The 20,798-nt window shown below is 37.0% G+C and overlaps 2 protein-coding genes across 5 annotated transcripts in view; one reads left to right on the top strand and one right to left on the bottom strand.

Annotated features, from left to right (window-relative positions):
- The window catches only part of LOC109086572 (cytospin-B-like), a 107,926-nt gene extending 89,806 nt beyond the window's left edge, over positions 1 to 18,120 (bottom strand). The window contains exons 1-3 of one of the 3 annotated variants that reach the window (XM_042756827.1): positions 18,056 to 18,087; positions 10,553 to 10,679; positions 10,272 to 10,315 (exon numbers count right to left, since the gene is read on the bottom strand). The gene's annotated coding sequence lies outside the window, so the exon portion shown is untranslated. Of the gene's footprint in view, positions 1 to 10,271; positions 10,316 to 10,552; positions 10,680 to 18,055 lie in introns of all 3 variants that reach the window. The other 2 variants (XM_042756828.1, XM_042756826.1) reach the window with 2 other exon arrangements.
- Positions 18,121 to 18,619: 499 nt separating this feature from the next.
- Positions 18,620 to 20,731, top strand: LOC109086563 (mitochondrial import inner membrane translocase subunit Tim22-like). Of its 2 annotated transcripts, XM_042756833.1 has the most exons (4): positions 18,629 to 18,963; positions 19,066 to 19,259; positions 20,082 to 20,157; positions 20,266 to 20,731. In XM_042756833.1, exons 1-4 carry the CDS (start codon positions 18,705 to 18,707, stop codon positions 20,340 to 20,342), a joined length of 606 nt encoding a protein of 201 aa, XP_042612767.1. In that variant the 5' UTR covers positions 18,629 to 18,704; the 3' UTR covers positions 20,343 to 20,731. The 2 variants fall into 2 exon arrangements, with proteins under 2 accessions (XP_018956436.2, XP_042612767.1); XM_019100891.2 differs by lacking the exons at positions 20,082 to 20,157; positions 20,266 to 20,731 and having other exon boundaries at positions 18,620 to 18,963; positions 19,066 to 19,750.
- The last annotated feature ends 67 nt before the right edge of the window (positions 20,732 to 20,798 follow it).

Raw genomic sequence — 20,798 nt, 5'->3', positions numbered from 1 at the left:
CCTGACCATTTGGCTTTTTAAGCTCAAGGCACAGCTGTACCTTTGTCTCTGTGATAATGTGAAAGTATGGCGATACTGTCAGACTGATTGGATTAGCACCTATGCATTTGAATGACACTGTTATGCTGATGAGATCAAGGCTGGGAAAATGCCGGTGTCGGGCTGATTCCTGTTAGATTGTCTCCACCTCTACTCATGATACCCCCCCCCCCCCCCCCCCCCCCCCCCGCGCATGAATATAAACAACAAAGTATTACTGTTTTAGTTAGACTTGGATGAGTGTTACTGTTTTAGTTGGGCTTGGTTAATGGGTAGATTCTGAATGAGTGATATATAAAGATTTACTTGTGTATGATTTGTATAGGAAAATGTTTTGGTCTCTAGCAAGTTGTGAGCAGTGATTGCGATACTGCAGTTAGGAAAACTTGCAGTTTACTTGGATGCCTTGTGTGCTGAACTGGCCGTGAGCCTTGACGACTCTGTTTCTTTTTATTTATTTGTTTTTGTTAGTGTACTTTGAGTTGTGTATTTGTTTATTTAAATATTCAAAAGTTTCACTATTCGTTGTGAAAAAAACGATTTCGGGTGTCGGCTCTAAATTTAACTGTGCCACTCGGGTTGGGTCGGGTCAGACCTTTAGGTCTTTCTGCACTTGAAACACTGACTGAGTGATTACACGAGACACTATATTGGATATAGACTACACGTACTATATCCAGGGCTCGACAGTGCGAGCATTTCACTTGTATTTGTGACTAGAAATAAATGTGTGCAAACTGGAAAATGTATTTAGGAGCATGAGTGCGAATACAATACAAAATACAAAACAGCCTTACTTATACAGTAGCCTATAACAAACATATTTCAACAATTTCTTCAGTTTACTTATGGAAAAATACCAATACAGCCTCATATGATTACTGAACTTTAAAAAGACAATGGTTTTATTTAAATTAGCATAGATGATAAGAAAGGCAGAGTGAGTGAAGGAGACGCGCTGAATGAAACGCACATTCGCTACTAGAGGGCGCTGACGGAGGCAGAAATGCTGCCGTTACCCCAGTTTTTTTTTTTTTATAAAGTCTTTCTTTAGTAAAGGATCTTTAATAAAGTTATTTAACCTGTTAGGAGGACAACACTTTTTGTCGCTTAGAAATTATATATTGTGATTTAAAAAAACATATACCGTGACAAATGCTTCAATGACTATTGTGAAAATTTTATACTGTCACATACCTCATGTACATACAGTTTAATAGGACTATAACTAATCAAATAATTAGCCTATTAAATAGAGTCTGAAGCAAAATTCTTTAAAAACCTTGTGTACTTTCTGTATTCTGATAAATTAAATAATTGTGCTTGTATTTGTCTCTTTATATCCCCTTGCGCTCCTAAATTTTTCAGCTTAGAAGTGCATGTGCTCCTTGGGAAAAAGGTAAGTGTCAAGGCCTGACTGTATCTATTGCTTATTCATGTTTACTTTGTTATAAGTAAAGCAGAGCAGCTGATCAGTTCATCCCTGATCACCACAGCACAGAATAAAAGACTGATTTTTGTGACTTAATATTTGATATTGGTTCATCAAAATGAGAATAGATTAAAATCGAGAAATTGATACTGACAGTTGTGCAGGAATTATTAAAAATTTTATGCAATACATATGCTGAATTTCAGGCCCGGGAAGCTCACAATAATGAAGGGACAAAGGTTTATTAATAAAACATTCAGCTGAATATCACAAACAAGGCACAGGACAAGGGTGCTCAAGGGTAATACTACCGAGATTTCCTTATTATAGTGTCATATAAAACAATACTTATTAACAGAAACATTTACTATTAGTATTCAATGAAATATCCGTGAGAGATTATTGATGAGACAATATATTCAAAAAGAATGAGTACATAGATAAAAGAGAAGGGATGAAAAGAGATGAACTGTATGTCAAACTGCTCATACAGTATTCACAGCAGAGTTCATTTTTCTCAGAGATCTGCAGTCCCTATGGAGCACAACTTCCTGGATGTGTGGTGTCAAAGCACTGGATGAGTAAACACTCCACAGCTCACACTAGGGTTTCTTACTTCTGAAACATGAACCTCATCTGACCGAGATGCTGAAGTCAGGAGGATTCACATGCATAACTCATTAATAACATTTCCATGAATGCTGCGTTGTGTTTACAAAGTATACGGACACTTAAATCACACTTAAAATGTATGCAAATACCAAATTAAGAAATATCCTCAGAAATTTAGAAAATGGGAAAATATAATATTTTTGACTATGTTCTGATATGTTATAATGCTTTATTGGAGTTTACTGTTTGAAGCCAAACAAATTAATTTGCTGTTGTGACTGTTCATTGACTGTTAGTAGTACACATCCAACAACAACCATTTAAATGTTTTAACCTCAATTTATTGTGCCTTTCGAATTTTTAATTTTTTCATTTAGGATAAAATATATTTGGATTCTTCCTGCTTGTCAACTTTATGCATGCACTAAATATCATCTTGACACCAGCTGACTAAAAGTTAACAAAGGGATGCGCAATCCTGAGGCTCCACGTCCTGCAGAGTTTAGTTCCAACTAGCCCCGACTTGCAAGGAGGGTTCTACCCTGTGTCCCAATGTTCATACTATCCATCCTAAATAGTGTGTGAGATCAGAACAAGTGAGTCCCAAAGCATAGCATGTTGAAAATGTTATGCCAAATGTCCCCGGATGGTCTACTATTTCAAGTAGATTTTTGAAGTGTGGATCCGTGCACACTCTAATGGTTGATACTGCCCACAATCCATTGCGCTTTGGCAAAGGATTTGGTTCAGAACTTACAAGCACAAATTAATTTATAACATTTATAAACATCCATTTGGCTATTAACTTTTAGAAGCATCATTATGAAAAAAATAAGACCAAAGTTCTCCGCATAAAGACCCACGGCTGGCAAATTCAACATGCTATTTCTTTTCTCTCCGATACGGTAGGCAGTTAAACGAAATTTAATATAGAGGATGTTAACTGTGACAAGATGATTGACAGGCAAGTTTACAGTGACAGGATGCATGTTGTCTCGCGTAGCCAGACCTTCAGACTAATAGCAGAAAGTCTCGGAACCTAGACCACTTTGAATGGCCAAGGATCGCCCAAGAGACCATAGCAACCAATCATGTTTTGTTTTATGTCGCATCATGTTTAGGGGCATGGAAATGTCTCCACAATAACAGACCGGTGTGCAAAACTCTTGGACTTATTTTAAATAGTCTATGCTGCAAACTTTACATATTTCACATACTTTTAAAAATCCAGCGTTTAGCTGATCCTAATAAGCGCTCAATGTCACAGTTGTAAACATGATGGCTTTGTTCATCCATGAGGGGGTTTGGTGTCACTGCATATTTGTTTCCAGGCAGAATGTTAACCCTCTGGGGTCTAAGGGTGTTTTGGGGCCCTGGCGAAGTTTTGGCATGCCCTGACATTTGTGTTTTTTTCAGTATCTTAAAAAAAATATTAATGGCTAAAGTCTGATAACACTGTATTCAGCACAAACTGGGCTACAATAATATGTGAGCAGCATGAAAGTACATGCTTGTGTTTTTGAGAAAACAATGTTTATGCGTGGTTAGTGAAAAACTAAAAAAGGCCATAAAACACAAACAGAATATTTGTTCACAAGACTTTTGAGAACTGGATGTGGTAGACTAGAGTTTTTGCTACAAAGGCCCAGTCCTAATTCTATTTTATACCCCTTCCCCTTCCCCTACCCCTCCGCCTGCCCCTTTCCCTTGTCCCTTGAAACAGAATGTCAAGGGGCAGGGGTGAAAATATTCCCCTAAGAATTGGGACACCACTACTATACCATCACAGGTCATCATACGATGTCAAGCTCCTACAATACACACCATACTGGTGTGCTGGTGTGCATTAGAACCTTTAATTACCTTTCTATATTAATGCACTGCTTACTGACACACACACATATTAACAGTTTAAATACTGAATCGCTACATTATATTTTCCAGCAAGGAAAGGATAAAATTGCTGTTTTTAAAGTAGACTCACTCTAAAAAGAGAAACGCACAGATTCACATACACACAACTCTCATCTCTCTCTCTCTGTCTCTCTCTCTCTTGAATTGGCAATATTTGAGAAAAGGGTTAAGCAATTTATAATTATTGGGGGTACTAGCCCTCCTCAATGTCTATGGTGGTTATCACCCTGATCAGACATGAACATATGGTGTGGCACTATCGTACAGTATGTAATGATATGACGTTAGCAAACTTTACTGATTTTTTGCAACCATTTCTTTGAGTAACATGACCGTAAATATTAACTCAAGATTGAATGTAACATAAAACAAATGATTACTTTTTGTTAAAATCTTTATTAATGCCAAAAATGCTTACATTTATAGGGATGGGTATTGTTTACATTTTATCGATATCGATACCGATACCACTTATCGATACCGATACTTATCAATACTGTTATCAATACTATTTGGTGCAAAAAATATGAAGTGAAAAGTTGTTGAAAATTTGAAAAAGTTATTTTATTACTGCTGAACTTTAGCAACTGTATTAAAGTTCTTCAGTCAAGAGCAGTGAGTTATTTTTTATTAACATTAAAGGAATAGTTCACCCAAAAATGAAAATTGTATCATCATTTACTTGCTCTCAAGTTGTTTTAAACATGAATGAGTTTCTTTCTTCAGTTGAACATAAAAAGTTATTTTGAAGAATATGGGAAACTAAACAGTTGCTGTTTTTTTTCCCCCTACTATTAAAGTCAGTGGGGACCAGCAACTGTTTGGTTACCCTCATTCTTCAAAATAACTTATTTCGTGTTCAGCACAAGAATAAATGAAAGTTAATACATGTTTGATACAACCTGACTGAGGAAATAATGACAGAATTAAAATTTTTGGGTGAACTGTCCCTTTGGATGACAAGCGGCAGAAGGTTTAGTATGGTCCCTTTAAGAGCTGCACGCATATGTTTTTCTCTCAACTGTTTACTTTCACTTTAGACATTAACTGTGTTTATATGTAAATCTTGTGTGTTTTTGACAGTATTAGCGCAATCAGATGATAACTAAGTAATAAGGTGCTGCTTGACCAACCTTTTAGTGTACGGTCGCTTCAGGTGTATGCGCTCTGAGTCTGATTAAGCACATGTTAGAACAGCACGCAAATGAAACGGTTAACCGGTAAGGCTTTAAAGCACACAGAAAAAAAATACTTTTGTGATTACAAATAAGTCTCGTGAGTGTAACTCTACTGAATCAACATTTGATTCGAATGTGTCTCAGTTTCAGTTGGAGCTGGAGCCGTGAGACATAATACAGCGCATTGCTTGAAGTAGATGTTGTGTTTTGTTAGTAAATTTTTCATTATATTACTAGTGTTTCCTTCTTTGTTCACAATTACTCAACTGCATACATTTCATCTGACACTGTTGTCACTTAGTTTTGTAATGCAAGTCCAAAAAAATACCGGTTCTTGGTACCCATCCCTATACATTTATGTGTCTTTTTCTTCGCTCAGGCAGCCATGTTGCTGGTGAAGCCGGTTTATGCTGAGATAATTCATAGCCCTCCAACCAAAAGAAAATCTAGACACCCCTACTCCCTTCATGTGAACACGCGAACTGAGGAGTTACGGGAAGGGCTAAGTGGTAGAATTGGGATTGGCCCAAATTGATGTGAAAATTATCATGTTCACTCATTCACAGAAAACAAGATATTGTTTTAACATTTGTAAAACATGTTTTGTGATACAATGCCCTTATGCGAGGGAGTGACAATGGCCATGAATATTTAGTGATTCACACCTGAGAGACAAAGGGCGTCCCATAATGGGCTATTAATAGGAATGTGACTTAGGCAGGTAAGAAAGAGTGTGAGGAGAGTAAAATAATGTGTGTTTTTGATTATTATTTGTATTTTATTTACAACACAGTATAATAAAAATATACAGAGTGAAGGTCAAGGGCACAGGATTGAACATACTGATCTGAACACAGAGACTTGGACAGTAACACGCCTTTGTGCCAAACATTCATAGACTCTAATATCATAGTAATATCAACTTTTATATCTTCTGGTTTTATATGTTATAAAACATTAAACACATCCTGGCATTCTGAGACATTTAGACAATGAAATGACTCATATTTCAAAATATTTCACTTGATTTCATAAATGTAGTCAGGAATTATAGTTTGGGAAAAGTCTAACTAGTAAAATGTGAACAAGTTATGTCACAATAACACAATAACAACAGATGCAAGTAATCTTAGGCTACTCATCAGAATGATATTCTCCACTGGATCTAGCTCTGCGACGCATCGCGTTGTGTTCTTTTTCTGAGGTTAATTCTGGGTTATTCCTCTCAGCGCGTCTTCTTCCAGTAACAAAAATTAGCAGGGATGAACTTGTTTGTTTACGTGGAGGTTACGTGGGCATTTATATGCGCGCACGTCTCACGTGGATGTTTAGAATTCGAAAAGCACAATCGGCTTGTTGCCGTGACCGCATTAGAGATGGGAGTGGAGATGGGAAAACTGGACATCACGTTGGTTTCATATGGATTACTTTAACAGAGAATATTTGTTTTGGACGTGACTTACTTCATTTAAAAGTACAAATTTCAAGCTTTCTATACATATATTTCTCATGTCTTTGAGGCAAGTATTCGCTGAGATTCATGTTTAAAAGTACAAATTTCAAGCTTTCTATACAGATAATTTCCATGATCGATCGTCGTTTAAATTAACGATCAATTAATCGATTAATCGTTAACCGTAATGCTGCAAAATGTGTCTGTTGCAGGCACGCAGTCACCGGCATGACATGATGTGCAAAAGCCACACACACACAAAATGCTTTCTCACTTGAATTAAAGGGGTTTTAGTCTGAATAAAATGCTTGTAGCAGGATTCTAAAATGAATAGATGTGGTTATGATGTTTTCATAAAATGAAGGGAGCGCGCCATACTTGAGGTCATTTTACTTTGTTGACCGTTTCCAATCCCGCACGGAGACCGCTGAACGCGCCTCTTTAAATGGTTTTGTGGTGCTCGTTGTATTTTTTAAAACACAAATGCAATGTTTTCAACTGACATTATGGTATTTAAAATAAAATTATCCCAAACATATCACAATATAGTTCCCGGGTGCGTTGCACATTAAGTGAACTGCTTCCATCGGCGCTGCTGCAGCAAAACACTGTTGCTCACTTTAATTTGATCCTGCTGTATTCTGTTCTAGAAAATGTCAGATTTTTAATTTTTGCATTCCTGTAGGCCTATTTGTTTTTAAAAATCCGACATACAGTGCAGATAGTGACAGTGCATGCGTGCGTGAAGGACCGTGCGTGCATGCGTGGCTCTGGCTAGATTTATTTGGAGGTTATTGCTCATGTCTCATTCGGCACAAATCCAAATGTTTCCATATTCGCAATGCATTTGAATGGCAATTATTATTTATAGCCTAATGTAAACTAGTTTTGTAGGCTACTTAACACGCGATCGAAACAGCTGAGACATAAAAGAAATAAAATTAAAAAAAAAAAAAACCTTTCCACAAAAGTGTTTACTTTCATTTGTGCGCACACACAATAAAAACAGAAGATTTGTGCCTCTTGTAAAATAAAGCAAACAAACAGAATGCGTTGTCATCACTGATCTATATGTTTCACTTTCATGACGTCATGAGCAATCCAGTTCTATTATAGATCAGTGGTTGTCATCCTTTTTTTTTCTTTCCGTGAACTTGTGGAGCGCAGCCACACTTCTGTTTTAAATCCGTTATCTTAATTATTGAAGTCAGATATATTTCGCATATTTATAAAAAAAAAAAAAAAAAAAAAAAAACACAATCATGAAAACAAATTGTTATTTTTTATTTTGGGCCTATTACTTATATAGGCTATACATTTTCCTTAAAGCATCCCATTTTGTTCCAGGGCTTGAGAACCTGTGCCCTAATGAGGTCCAGTGACATCACTGAATGCTCCGGGAAAACGTATTGTGTCGTTCACACTCACAGCGCCTATTAATTGCTGTTTTGAATCCAGCAACTATTTATTTACAAATTATAAGCTCTGATTATGAGAATTGTGGTATAAAAGCTTTGTTTATTAGAGGAATAATAGGAAAATGTTAGATCGCGAGCATGCCTCTGGATGCTGTTCGAGGCTATAGCCTTCATTTACGCGATTTGTTCTGGTTTGCCGGTTAGACACAAATTTCCACAAATTCAATAACATATAGGCATTGTTTCTTTTCCTAAATCTTCACAGTCTAACACTAATTTCGCAGGTTCATTTTATTATCTTTTACTTTTAATCACTGTTTTGCATCTCTTACTTTGGTAAACATGAAGGGAAATTAAATATTTCATGAATCAAGAATTCGTTCGATTTATTTTGTTTCCTTATTTCACTTAAATCATGAGCTACTTAGGGAACAAAATTAATGAAACATGGACAGTTGCCACAAATTAATAAGTCACAGGAACGAATTAACAAGTTGTAGGAATGAATAGACCTGTCCTTTCACTGTGTCCCGCAGCCCTGCAAAGCACACGATATGAAACAGTTATCTGATGAAATGACTTAGTTACTACATTTCTATTGCTTTTTATGTTGAAGAACTTTTGTTGTCTCTATTTTAATGTACTTTAAAGTTTAAATCACATTAAAAGCTTAATTTGTACATTGTGAATGAATGATGATGGTTTTTTTTGTTGAGTAACTTTTGTTGTCTGCCACTCGCAGGTGTTTTCCGCATGAGCCGCAGCAGCCCAACATTAAATCGACCATCGACAGCCTTAATCAATCGCATCTCTTATCGACAATTAATCGATCATCGATTATCGTTGACATCCCTAATCTACATGTCTGTGAAGAGAGGTTACAGAGACCGAGACGGCACAGAGCGCACCCTGTTTATTTTCTTTATTTTACAAAAGCACATTGTTTTGTTGTTATTATGAATATACACAAATAAAAGTAGACCCTTTGCAGTTTCAAATGATACATTATTCTTATCTGTACAATCAAAAATGAAGGAGTATTTTTAGTTCTTTTCACGGTCATCAAGAAAATACCCCCAGGGGGTAAAAGAATGCGACACACACGTCTCCTGGAAATCCTGTATAGTTCAAGCAATCCAATGACAACTTTGAAACTCCTGAAGTGTTTCCAATTTTGTGTGCCACATGCATCAGATGTTTAGCCTACGTCTGTTTAGCCAACCATGGGTGTGACATCTGACGCTGAGACTAGGACACATGTAACTACGTCACAGAGCAGTCTGTTAAAGACACAACTGTATGACGTTGTACTATGTCCCAAAGCTTGTCTACTCTTCTACTACACACTCAGAAGTGCATACTTTTTCTTCTCCAAAAGAGTACATACTTTAAGGGCGTAGTAGGCAAACTGGGATGCAGCACTAGTAATACTGCAGATCTTGATTAGCTGGTTCAGGTGTGTTTAATTATGATTGGAGTTACACCCTGCAGGATAGTTGCCCTCCAGGAGCAGGATTTGACACCCATGGTCTATCATCATTTGCTTGCAGATGCCACATGGTTTGATATTTTGTATCTACTGCAGTAAAACCTATACAATATGTGTGATTTAAGTGTCCAAATAGCTCTTTGGGCCACTGTATTACATGCCCCATTTGTTGATTCACTACATGCTTCAAAGTGTTTTAAATTATATCTAGAAGACTACAGCAATATAATACAAATCTTCATGAATCATAATCATCACTGAACATAAAAAGAAGACTTACAGATAAAAAAATATATCTGTAGAAGACATTTTTGGGGGTGTTATTCAATACAGCAATCAATTAGTTCACTCTGGGCACACAAACGACACAAATAATAAAAAAGTCTATTCTAACTCAATGTATGAAATGTATGGCTGTATGAAATTAGAAATGAGCAGTTCACTATCCGATGTGGCAAAGACATTCCATGCAGTTACCTAGGCTAACTGAGATTTACACAGCAAGTATGCAGTCCATTTCCTCCACACATTCCTGTCGTCTGAATGTAGACCCGCCAAATGCATTTCAACTGCACTTCCAGACATTCGACTTTGGGAAAAATTAGTCTGTTCTTAAAAAAGCTACACTCAAGTTGCCTTAAGTCAAAATGCATTGAACTACAATACAGTCTGTCATTTTCCTAATCATCATCATCGAACATGTTTACAAAACAAATTCACTAATATGGTCAGTTACCTTTTATCCCAAATTCCTCTGTAGTATGGATGGATTATTATTTCCTGAAAGCAGAACAGCCAGCAGAATGAATGAACAGTGTCAGAGACGCTGAAAACACACCTCCATCTGCCAACTCAGAACACAGAAGAGGCTGGTGCTACAATCATTGTCGGTGACAGGCAAAGGGTGTGTACTTGTGTGCTTGAAAAAATGCAATCCGTCCACAGCAGAGTATCAGTGAAAGCATCAGCGGTGTTAATCACCACGTGTTTGAAAGTAAGAAAGCATAATTGGAATACCTTTGGATGAACATCTACGGTTTCACACATCCACAGACAAAGGTAAACTGGAGCATGTCCTTTTGCCCTGCTGTCTTAATGTCTGCAGTTAGAGTCACAGTCCTCATTCCTCCTGGGTACTGCTAAACTAATCCACCCACAAACCAAACATCAGCCACAGAACAAGAGAGAGGGGAAAAATACGATCAGAGGAGGCGGCCTGAATGACTGTCTGTAAACAGGTCATGAAGTAAGTGAGTTTCTTGCTCCAAATTAAAAACAGGCTTCCCTGGTTTTCACAGAAGTCTACTACTATGTTCTAACCAGGTGTGACGCTGATAAAAATTCCAGTGACAAGCAATTTGTGTGTGACAAAGAATATGACAATGGAGTGTGACGTGACAAGCAAAACATGTATATTGTGCAAGTATGCTCTTCAGATCTGACGGCTAATCTATAGATTTGTTTGAATTCAGGCATACTGTTTAGTCATATCTCTCAAGGGAAGCCCAGGTGTCATCAACAGGTATCAGCGACACGTGTCGCATGCAGTTTCCCTGACAACTAAACATGTCTGATGATGCCAGGCACCTAGTGTTGCTTTCGTCAACAAAAATTATGACTAAATATCGTCGTCAACGAACCTTTATCATGTGACGAATACGAGACGAGATGCAACGTAAATGCTGGTCATGTGACGATGACTATAATAAAATGTATAATGCAGTATTGTTGACGAATAAAAACAAGACTAATTGTGGTTTACAAAATAAAAACTATGCTAAAATGTCTCTTCATTTTCGTTGACCAAAACAAGACGAAACGAAATGTTATGACGTTATTTCGTCTCGTTTAGTCGTGTTATTATTATTTTGCAGTATTTCTGTTTCCAGTGTCTCATTTCAGGGGCTACATCAGGTCGCTCTGCGCAGATGCAGGCGATGTCACTTCCTCAAGCCCCACTCGTGGCATTATTTAGAAGACGACAAAAAACAAAGTTAAGTCTGACACAGAGATAGGGACCAATTGCCGGCCAGCTGGGGTTCGTCTTTGGGAAAAAAAGAAGAAACAACATTTGGAAAAACCTTCATTACATAGAAGTGGAAAACAAAACGGAATGTGTTGTGGAAAAAGATGGGGACAAATGCGGCCACAAAATCAAAGGAAAAAAACACCAAAAACCTATTGTTCTTTTCTGTCAACGTTCATTCCACTGTATGTAGCCAGTGCTTCCCATCCCATTATATCTCTCTAAGGTCCAAACCATTTGTAGTGTTATATCTTTTAATAGTTTTTATGATGCAAAATCTGACTTCAGTTTACAAGCAATACAAGTAACACACACACACATTTTATTTGCACTTTTTAGTATGTTATTGTAGCTCAAGCATTCAAGCACCTTGTTTCTCTGTTAAACTTGAATGTATTCATTTTTTTCTGGCATTGTCATGTGATGCTATTTTATTTAATTTTTTTAATTTTTTTATTTAAATTTATGTGTGTGTACTTCTAACATGTTTGGTTGGTAAAATAAATGTTGTAAATTCAAATCAGAGTGTCGTCCGTGTCAGGAATGGATGTATTCTTGAGTCTACAAGCTAACAATAATATAATAAGATAACCTTGTTTGAAATGGGTTTGGCTAAAAGAACATTTTGGTTTATCTATACTACTAGGTACTTGTACTATATTGACTGGGTTAAATAGAATTGCATTACTAAAAAGAGACTAAAATACCATTTTCATAAAATGCTCAGACTTTTAGTTGACTGAAACTTGACTAGACTAAAAAGAGTATGAACGTGACTACAACTAATAAAAACTAAAATGACAGCTTCACACAAAGACTAGACTAAAACTAAAATTAAAACAGGCCCCCTAAAACAAGACTACAGGCACCAGTGGTAGTGACTGATAATGTGTTGTGTGTGTAGATGCAAATGACCAGTATATTACACATCAAGTCCTTACACCACACTGTCTGTGTTCCAAAACCTGGTGAGCTCCTTGTGGAGACAGAATTTTAAGGCATCATCTCACACAAAGGCTGTTCCAAAAGATCAGCACCTCAATTACACTGCCTACTAAGGTACCTTGTTTTGGCATCATCATATACTTCATAAAGAAGGTAATCCTTGACCTTGAATATACTGCAATGACCTCAGTGAAAAGAATACATGTACTGGAGGATTTAGGGCTGCACAATTATGAAAAAAATAGTTAATTGTGCTTATTCATTTTAATATTAATTTTGATAAATATTATTTACATACTTTTTTGTGGGCATGCACATGTAATATTCCTTATGTATATAACACATCCAAATTAGTAAACTGTAGGGGTGTAATTTCACACAATTAGGGCTAGGTGGTATATAGTTATATATACTGATATATGTCGAAACACACAGCATCTCCACGATATGGCGGCGGCAACAATACACCTTCTTTCTTTGCGTATACAGGGACCAACACTAAGGATTTTTTCTACTGGCCCGAAAATTTTTACTTGCACTGCCAACATTTTCACTGGCCCTGCCACAAAAAATAAAATAATTGCTATTATCATTGTTTTTGATCTGCTATCTTGTATTCTAATAAGCTTATATATTTCAATTTTGATACCACAACAAAAATCACTAACCAAAAATAAACATAAAGTTTAAATATTTTTTAAAGACAAGTGACAGCCGGCAAATAAAAACAAATGAACAAATTACAAGTAAACAGAAACAGCAGTTGGGCTGAATGAGACGCAGATTCACTCTCTGACAGCAGGCGGTGCTTATGGAACAGTAATACAGCGCTAGGGCTGTGTATTGGCAAGAATCTGGCGATACAATACATATCACGATATGATATGTTGCGATACTTTAAGCAAGGCAATAAATAGGGATTTTATTATTTTAGGAATAGGATATATTTTTAGGAAAGCTGTCATGAAGAACACACCACCATATGCAAACCTTAGCAATAAATAAAATGTATTAATTAATTATTTAACCAGAACACAGTGGGATCTGCATTTGCAATAATCAGTCCCTGTTACATTTAACGTAACTGAACCACTTTCTGTGCAGTACGAGTCAAGGGGGGGAAATTTAAGTGCTTGCAGGATCCTTTAGTTAAATGTATAATATGTATGTTTTTTTTTTAAAAAGACCATATATATTTTTAGACCCTGCTTTAAAGGTTCACATTTTAAGTTTACAGTTGTAACATACAATGTCATAACATTTTGATCTGAACAAAAGAATTACATCTGCTTAAAAATAACTTTAAAAATAAAGTGCTTGCAGGATTTCTAAAGAAAACAAAACAATTTTAAAACAATAAAACAAATACAGATGTTAAACATTCTCAGAACCTTTCCACTTGGATTTCACAGGTTTTTCAGTTTCTACTTATGTTCTGCATGGTATCGCCCCAACTGCACAAAACACCCCCACTAAGAGAGAAAGCTGAAGACCCTACCACCCGCCGCGCCCCGCGCGAAGGTTCTTTCTTTTTTGAGAAAATACACGTTTTTTGGTGAGGTTCCCATGCTAAAATTTGCATTCCAGGGGATAAATATCATGTTATTGTACTTGACAACAGTGTTGCCAAACAAAATATCGCAATACTCACGTGTATCGATATTTTCTTACACCCTTAGTTTCCTTGGTTACCGCTGAAAAACACAGCAGCCCCGTGCATATTAACACTAATTTAAATGCATCATACAGAGACAAAATGAAAAGAAAATGCCATTTCTGAAAACAGTCAGTTCCGTTCCCCTCAGAAACACATTCATAAAAAATTCAATGTTTTGGATTTTCTTCCTATATTTCGTGCATTGTGAACAGTGATCTTGTAGCAGTATAATATGATAATCAAGTATTATTTAATAGTAGAAGTTTAGTAATTAGAATTAAAACTTGGTAACCATGTATAAATGCAAATTAGTCATTTTAGGACTGGTGATCATGCTTTTTTTGGTCATTCAGTGTTCCTGTAAAAAATTAAAAAAAAAAAAAAAACTAACAATAATACTGATAAGATAATTATTATTATTATTATTATTATTATTATTATTATTATTATTATTATACGAATTATGCTAATAAGAACAATATAAAATGCACAAAGGATTAAGGAGCTGCTGGATTCATGAATATTAATCAGGTTGTGTGCGTTCGCTTGACAGATTTCCTGAAATCAAGACAGGGATGATAATAGGTGATAATAGCACCAGCCAATGAGACTGTCGTTTGCGCATTAGTTCCGTCCACTACTGGAGAACCCGGCAGTTCTTAAAAGCTGAAGAATTCCAAAGGAACTCCGTTATTTTGACAGGAAAATTCAACGAAGAATATTGTCTACATGTAGCACATCAATTCTGCATGTTATATAAGACTTCCTCGCTCGCTCGAGTAAGTGATGGCCAGTCATGCGTCTTCACACCAGGATTAACGGTATGCCAAATTAGTGCTGGGCGATATAGTTAAAAAATGTATCAACGCTATAATGTTTCAAATCGTTCGGTAATGATAATTAATACAAATATTTTTGGTTTTAACAATCAAACACAAAATAAAAATTAAACAAATATCTAATTTCTAATGTTTTATATGCAGATTAAATAGGTCTTAAGGAAATTTTTAGGAAGTTCTCTTTTAATAGGAAGCGCGTCACCGTTAAAAATTACTCTTTTAATAATACGGTGTTGTGGTGGGATGTGTGATGCTGAGCTGCTATGTAAGCAACATCCCTTCTGCGTGTAATTAGGCTTTACTTTACACTCACTCACAAAACCATGCTGGCTACATAAGAACTCTAAACCTTTTAGAGCAGAACCAAATCATATATTCAGATCTTCTCATTATTATTTCCCCTTCAAGTGCCTAAATGTTTTGGAATAAAGAAGATTTAAAACGGATAGTTACCAACATTTCAATCTTTTTTGTGTGTGTTAGGTTTTCAACGACATGAGGCTATCTCTGTTAATGAGAATATGTACCAAATGATGACAGTTTTCAAGTCAAGCCATTAATCCCATCTTCTCATCTACTGTATGTCTATCACAGACACAGTCACACACTGCTAAAGTCATTCAGAATCATCCACTCCTAAATGTGTCATACAGCTGGAACTGACCTTCCTTTTCCAGAGGCCAAATACTATTTATAGGGACTTCATTTGCTCTCAATGTGTGTGCTTTTGTTAGAGCAAAGAGGATGATGAGACTACGAAGCTGGGCTGTATAATGTGAGTGTTTCCTTTATTTGTGAGCATTAGAGGTATATATATATATATATATATATAATTATTATATTACACACACACACACACACACACACACACACACATATATATATATATATATATATATATATATATATATATATATATATATAAATATATATATATATAAACTTACTTTATCTGAAGTACCAGTCAAGGTTCTTGTATTCAAAACACTTCAGTTACCATGGTTTAAAGGTTTAAAGCAGTCTTAACTGCTTGTATGAGCTCACAGATTCCAGCATCTCACACAAACACTCCACATAATAATAATAATAAAACAAAAGACATTTAACCCTTATCTTTTGAGACAGCAGGGGTTTTATTCTGATCAGACTGCTGCAGTATGGACTCGTGCTGAGAACTCTGTCTAGGACAGTGTGTTCTGCAGAGCTTAGCTGTCAGTCCCAGAGACACACTTGCTATTTCCTTTGATGGTCTACCCAGAAAGAAAACTTCAGGGTATAATTACCTACAAATAGCTAGACACTGGGTGATTTAGGAAAGTTTTACTTTGGCTGTTTTTAGCTTTATTTTGGTTGGTGAAAGAAGAAGTATGAAAGTTTCTGAATAAAAAATGACTTGTTTTCTGCTGGGGGGGGGGGGGGGGGGGGGTCTCTATCACTGTGTAATCACACTGGAGTACATCCAAGACTGATTGACTTACTATGAAGATGCAATAGAGTCTAATCATTTTCTCTGTGAAAAAAAAAAAAATAAAACATAAATAAATATCTCGCAATTCTGGGTTTATATGAGAAAAAAAAGGTCAAAATTGTGAGAAATCATGTCCAAATTGTAAGAAAAAAAAAATCACAATGTACTATTTATTTCCCCATGGTGAAAATGCACTTCCATAGTTTCAACCATAAGGAACCACCCTAAACTAGTCAATATAGCTCTAAAATAACCAACAGTATTCAGTTACACCGTTAAGATGCGCACATGACAGTACCATGAACCAGGTACCCAAAATAATGCCATTCAGTCTGTTTTAATGTTTTTGACTGCTCTTTTAATGAGAATATGTACCAGATGTAAAATGCAGCTTTGTGGTCACATCATAATGTTTGTGAGCACTTAATAAGCCTTTAGGGATCTATTAAAACTCAGAAAGTAACTTCTCACAGACGCCCATAGTAAAAAAACAAGGACTTCTGCTACCGCTGCACAATACTGAAAAGAACAAAGGCTGAGAAAACTGGAGTTGCTCCAAAACACATAAATCATATTAGATTTTTTTTTAACATATAAACATGTACAGGTTTCAGATGTGTTCAAAAAACGTTTCATTAACCACATAAGACAGCCAAGGCGTAAACGCGACACAAACGCACGCGAACGTCCGTCTGTTCGCCTGCTGCCATAGCAACACTTCGCCGCTCCAACGATTTCTGGTCATTTGAACGGGCCCGAAGTATTATTTGTCCGTAGCATTATCCTTATCGGACAACTTCGAGAAAACACACGCGAGTCATTATTTAACATTACCGCTTTGAAACACGTTTACATAACACAGGTAAACAACAAAGAGTGTTTTGTTTAAAAGTTTTTTGATGACAGTTCGGTTGCGCGCGACCTGTTTTCGAAATCCCGAAAATAACTGCAAAGTTCACAATCCTGAAAATAAAACGATTCTTATATTATACCGACAGACAGACATACATGAAGACATACAGATAGATAGATAGATAGATAGACATTAAGTGAATTGTGTGCATTGGCAATAAATTCTGAACACGTTGTGGCTCTAAATCATTAATGAACCACTGTAACACTTAAACACTTCACTATTCAGTTCCCTTCAAAACACGCAGAATCGTTTTCAGATAAAAAGACGACATGTGAAATCGTGCAGATGCCTCTCCGCGGTGCGCGGTGTCTGTGAGCTCTCGTTACTGCAGTGACTGTTATCTCTCCTCGGACTGTGCCTGTGCCGCTTTCCGAAGAAGACATCGCGCGAAATAATGAAAATAACATAAACCGTGAGAGCTTTGAGTCGCTATCCTCATCACAGTAAAGGGTCGGCGAGGAAGCGCGTCACCGTTAAAAACAGTAGCTCAGACTCTCGCGCGCAACACGACAACATCCGTTGATAAAAGTGCTGTTGAGTGCAGTGTTTGTCCCAGCGACGACTAGGAATGATTCCTTCAAGTGATAAAATGTTTTAAACGAAATCACTATCGTGACGACAGGGTCTTCGAGACGAGAAAAACAATGATAAATTGTGCTTGACACTCACCTGTTCCCTGACGCCGAGGCGCGCCGCTGCCGGTCACCGACTGACGCTCGAGCGCCAAACCCAACTCCTCCGCTAGGCGGAGCGCGCGGCATTTTGGCGCAGTGAACGAGGGGCACGCTGGGTAATGTAGTTGGCGTTGTTATAATATTTAACTGCGCAAATCTAAAAAAAAGAACATTTTCATACCCCCGTTTTATATTAGCTTTATATAAGATTTGTATTTAAGCTTCCTTAGAGAGTCAGGAACAATTTACGTATCTTTGTTTATTCAAGAAAATAACATTGTATTAATATAATATTGTATATTGTAATATAATATTGGGATTCAAAAAACACACACACACACACACAAAAACTCGTATTATCCATATATAAATCATTCTTCACAGGACAGTCGTGATTTAGGTGGACTGCAGTGCTAAAGCAAAGGTCACCTCCCTTTTTGTCGAATCTGCAGAACCAATCAGTATTGTTAGAAATGTGTACTACATATTTGTGGCGTAAATACTTATAATTTTATCACATATAAGTATTTAAGGGACGTCATAACTTAACAATGTAATTTCTGTTATTTGATTGTTTTTGTATTGAATATTGACGAATGTGCGCTTGTTTAACGCCCGCGTGACTGATACAACACGCTTTCAACATGGCTGCGCCCGCGAAGAGCACGGATGCCTCAGTCTCAGTCACTTCGGGTCAATCGGCGACTGTTTTAGTAGCGGAAAATGTTCCACTACAGTATAGTCTTATTCTGGATCACCTTATCGGTGACAAAAGGCCGATTAAAGACTTGAATCCGACTGTCATGGGTGCTTTACCGAGTCCTCAGAAGACAGAGGAGCAGAAGATGATCGAGAGGGGAATGGAGAGCTGCGCGTTTAAATCACTCATAGCATGTGTCGGAGGTATTGTAACGAGGAGATATTTCCACGATCAGTGTATATTTCATTCATAATCATCATTTATGCAGCAGCTCTAATGCAGTGTTTCTGTCTCTCCTTCTTCAGGGTTTGTGTTGGGAGGTGCTTTTGGTGTCTTCACAGCCGGTATTGACTCCAACGTTGGGCTTGATCCCAAAGACCCCCTAAGGACCCCCACAGCAAGAGAGGTGCTGAGAGACATGGGACAGAGAGGAATGTCATATGCAAAAAACTTTGCTATTGTGGGTGCTATGTTTTCATGCACGGAGTGTCTCATAGAATCAGTAAGTGCCTTTCATTGTGTCCACTATTTTGTCTCTAGTCAAACAAACACAAATGTATGTATTTATGTATGCAAAGGAAAGCTGGTAGCAAAAACAATTAGATTTTATTTAGTGACGTTTTATTTCCCACAATGCAATGCACATTTAAATGCACACTGATTATTGTTTTACAGGCTGCTTCTCATTTCTTATTTGAACATCCTGGTTTTCTTTCCTTGCGTCTTAGCTCTGCCCGCTTAGGATATGAGGACAGAAATGAGGATGGAGGAATTGAAGGAAAACTCATTTGTTTATTAGAATATTCTTGATCGCTCAAGCGTCACTTCAAAGCGTCATCAGCTGCACTTAAGGGAAATTCATAATAAATATGAATAAAGCAGGATGCCCTGTAGAAATATATTAAACGTCTTTTTCAACAAGAAACACTACCACATAGTATCCTCACTTATAACTCCTCTGGAAGCTTCCTCACTCCTCGTTCCTCGCAGTGTATTTAGAGAATTCAGATGTCCTTCAAAAAGGCCAACTCTGGGTCATGGGCTGGAGTATTGAGTATTGAGAGGCACCCAGTGTTTATATTCTAACCATCCATAAACTTAAATGATTGAGTCATCATAATTTTACACTGATGTAGACTAATTTACTGAAATTATGAAAATTAAACTTACTACTCACATATGCATTTTTTATATGGGTTAATAGCTCCACCTAGTGGTTGTGTGTTTGAACAGTCTTCCTACTCATCCATTCCTTGAAGGATGTTCTGCAAAGATTTATGAAATGGCCTATTTTTCAGTACTGATTTTCAGTTTTCTCTTTTCGCATCGTGGGAAATCTGACTGGAAAAATGCAGTGTATAGTGGCTGTATTACAGGAGGAGCCATTGGATTCAGAGGCAAGTCATTTTTCAGTTTGGGGTTAAAGAATAGAAAGGATTTAAATGTGTGGTCATTTTATTATTGTTATCTGGACTATATGAATGAGCTGTTCCTCTCTTCACTAGCTGGTCTTAAAGCTGGAGTTCTGGGCTGTGGAGGTTTTGCTGCTTTCTCTGCTGCCATTGAATACTATCTCCGATGAACAGCAGCTTCAGGACTGTTACTGTGTACTGTTGTGAGTCCCTCATAGTATAATGGAAGACGTTATCACGGGGGACACTGTGCAGTCTTCTTCTGTCCCAGAAATCAAGAGGCGTCCATCCTTCCAGAAGAAGAGATTCGGTTGCCTGAGTGGACCAATAAGACATCAAACTCAAGTAGAAGTTTTGTTTATTCTGAGGGGTGTCTTGATCATTCTGTCTCAGACCACCTGATGATGCACATCACCTAAAAACCTCCTAGGACAATATTTGCACATAATTGTGCCTAAAATGTCATGCTTTGTGCTGGTTGATGCACTGAGCGAAATGAAATGAAATGTATAGTAATACACCTTGTCTGTGGAAAAAATAATAAAGAGTATTTACTGAAGATCGGGGTGTAATGGGGCATAAAATCTTCAGATTTGTTCACACTTGTTGCCTTTATTATGGTATGT

The sequence above is a fragment of the Cyprinus carpio genome, chromosome A5 (genome assembly GCF_018340385.1).
Source record: "Cyprinus carpio isolate SPL01 chromosome A5, ASM1834038v1, whole genome shotgun sequence".
NCBI classification, from domain to species: domain Eukaryota; kingdom Metazoa; phylum Chordata; class Actinopteri; order Cypriniformes; family Cyprinidae; genus Cyprinus; species Cyprinus carpio.
The sequence above is the reverse complement of the archived record's forward strand: the minus strand, read 5'-3'. Positions and strand labels throughout refer to the sequence as shown.

Coding starts and splice junctions, on each gene's coding strand:
- LOC109086563 (XM_019100891.2), top strand. CDS start 18,705: ATGGCTGCGCCCGCGAAGAGCACGGATGCCTCAGTCTCAGTCACTTCG. Junction 18,964..19,065: donor ACTCATAGCATGTGTCGGAG/GTATTGTAACGA, acceptor CTCCTTCTTCAG/GGTTTGTGTTGGGAGGTGCT.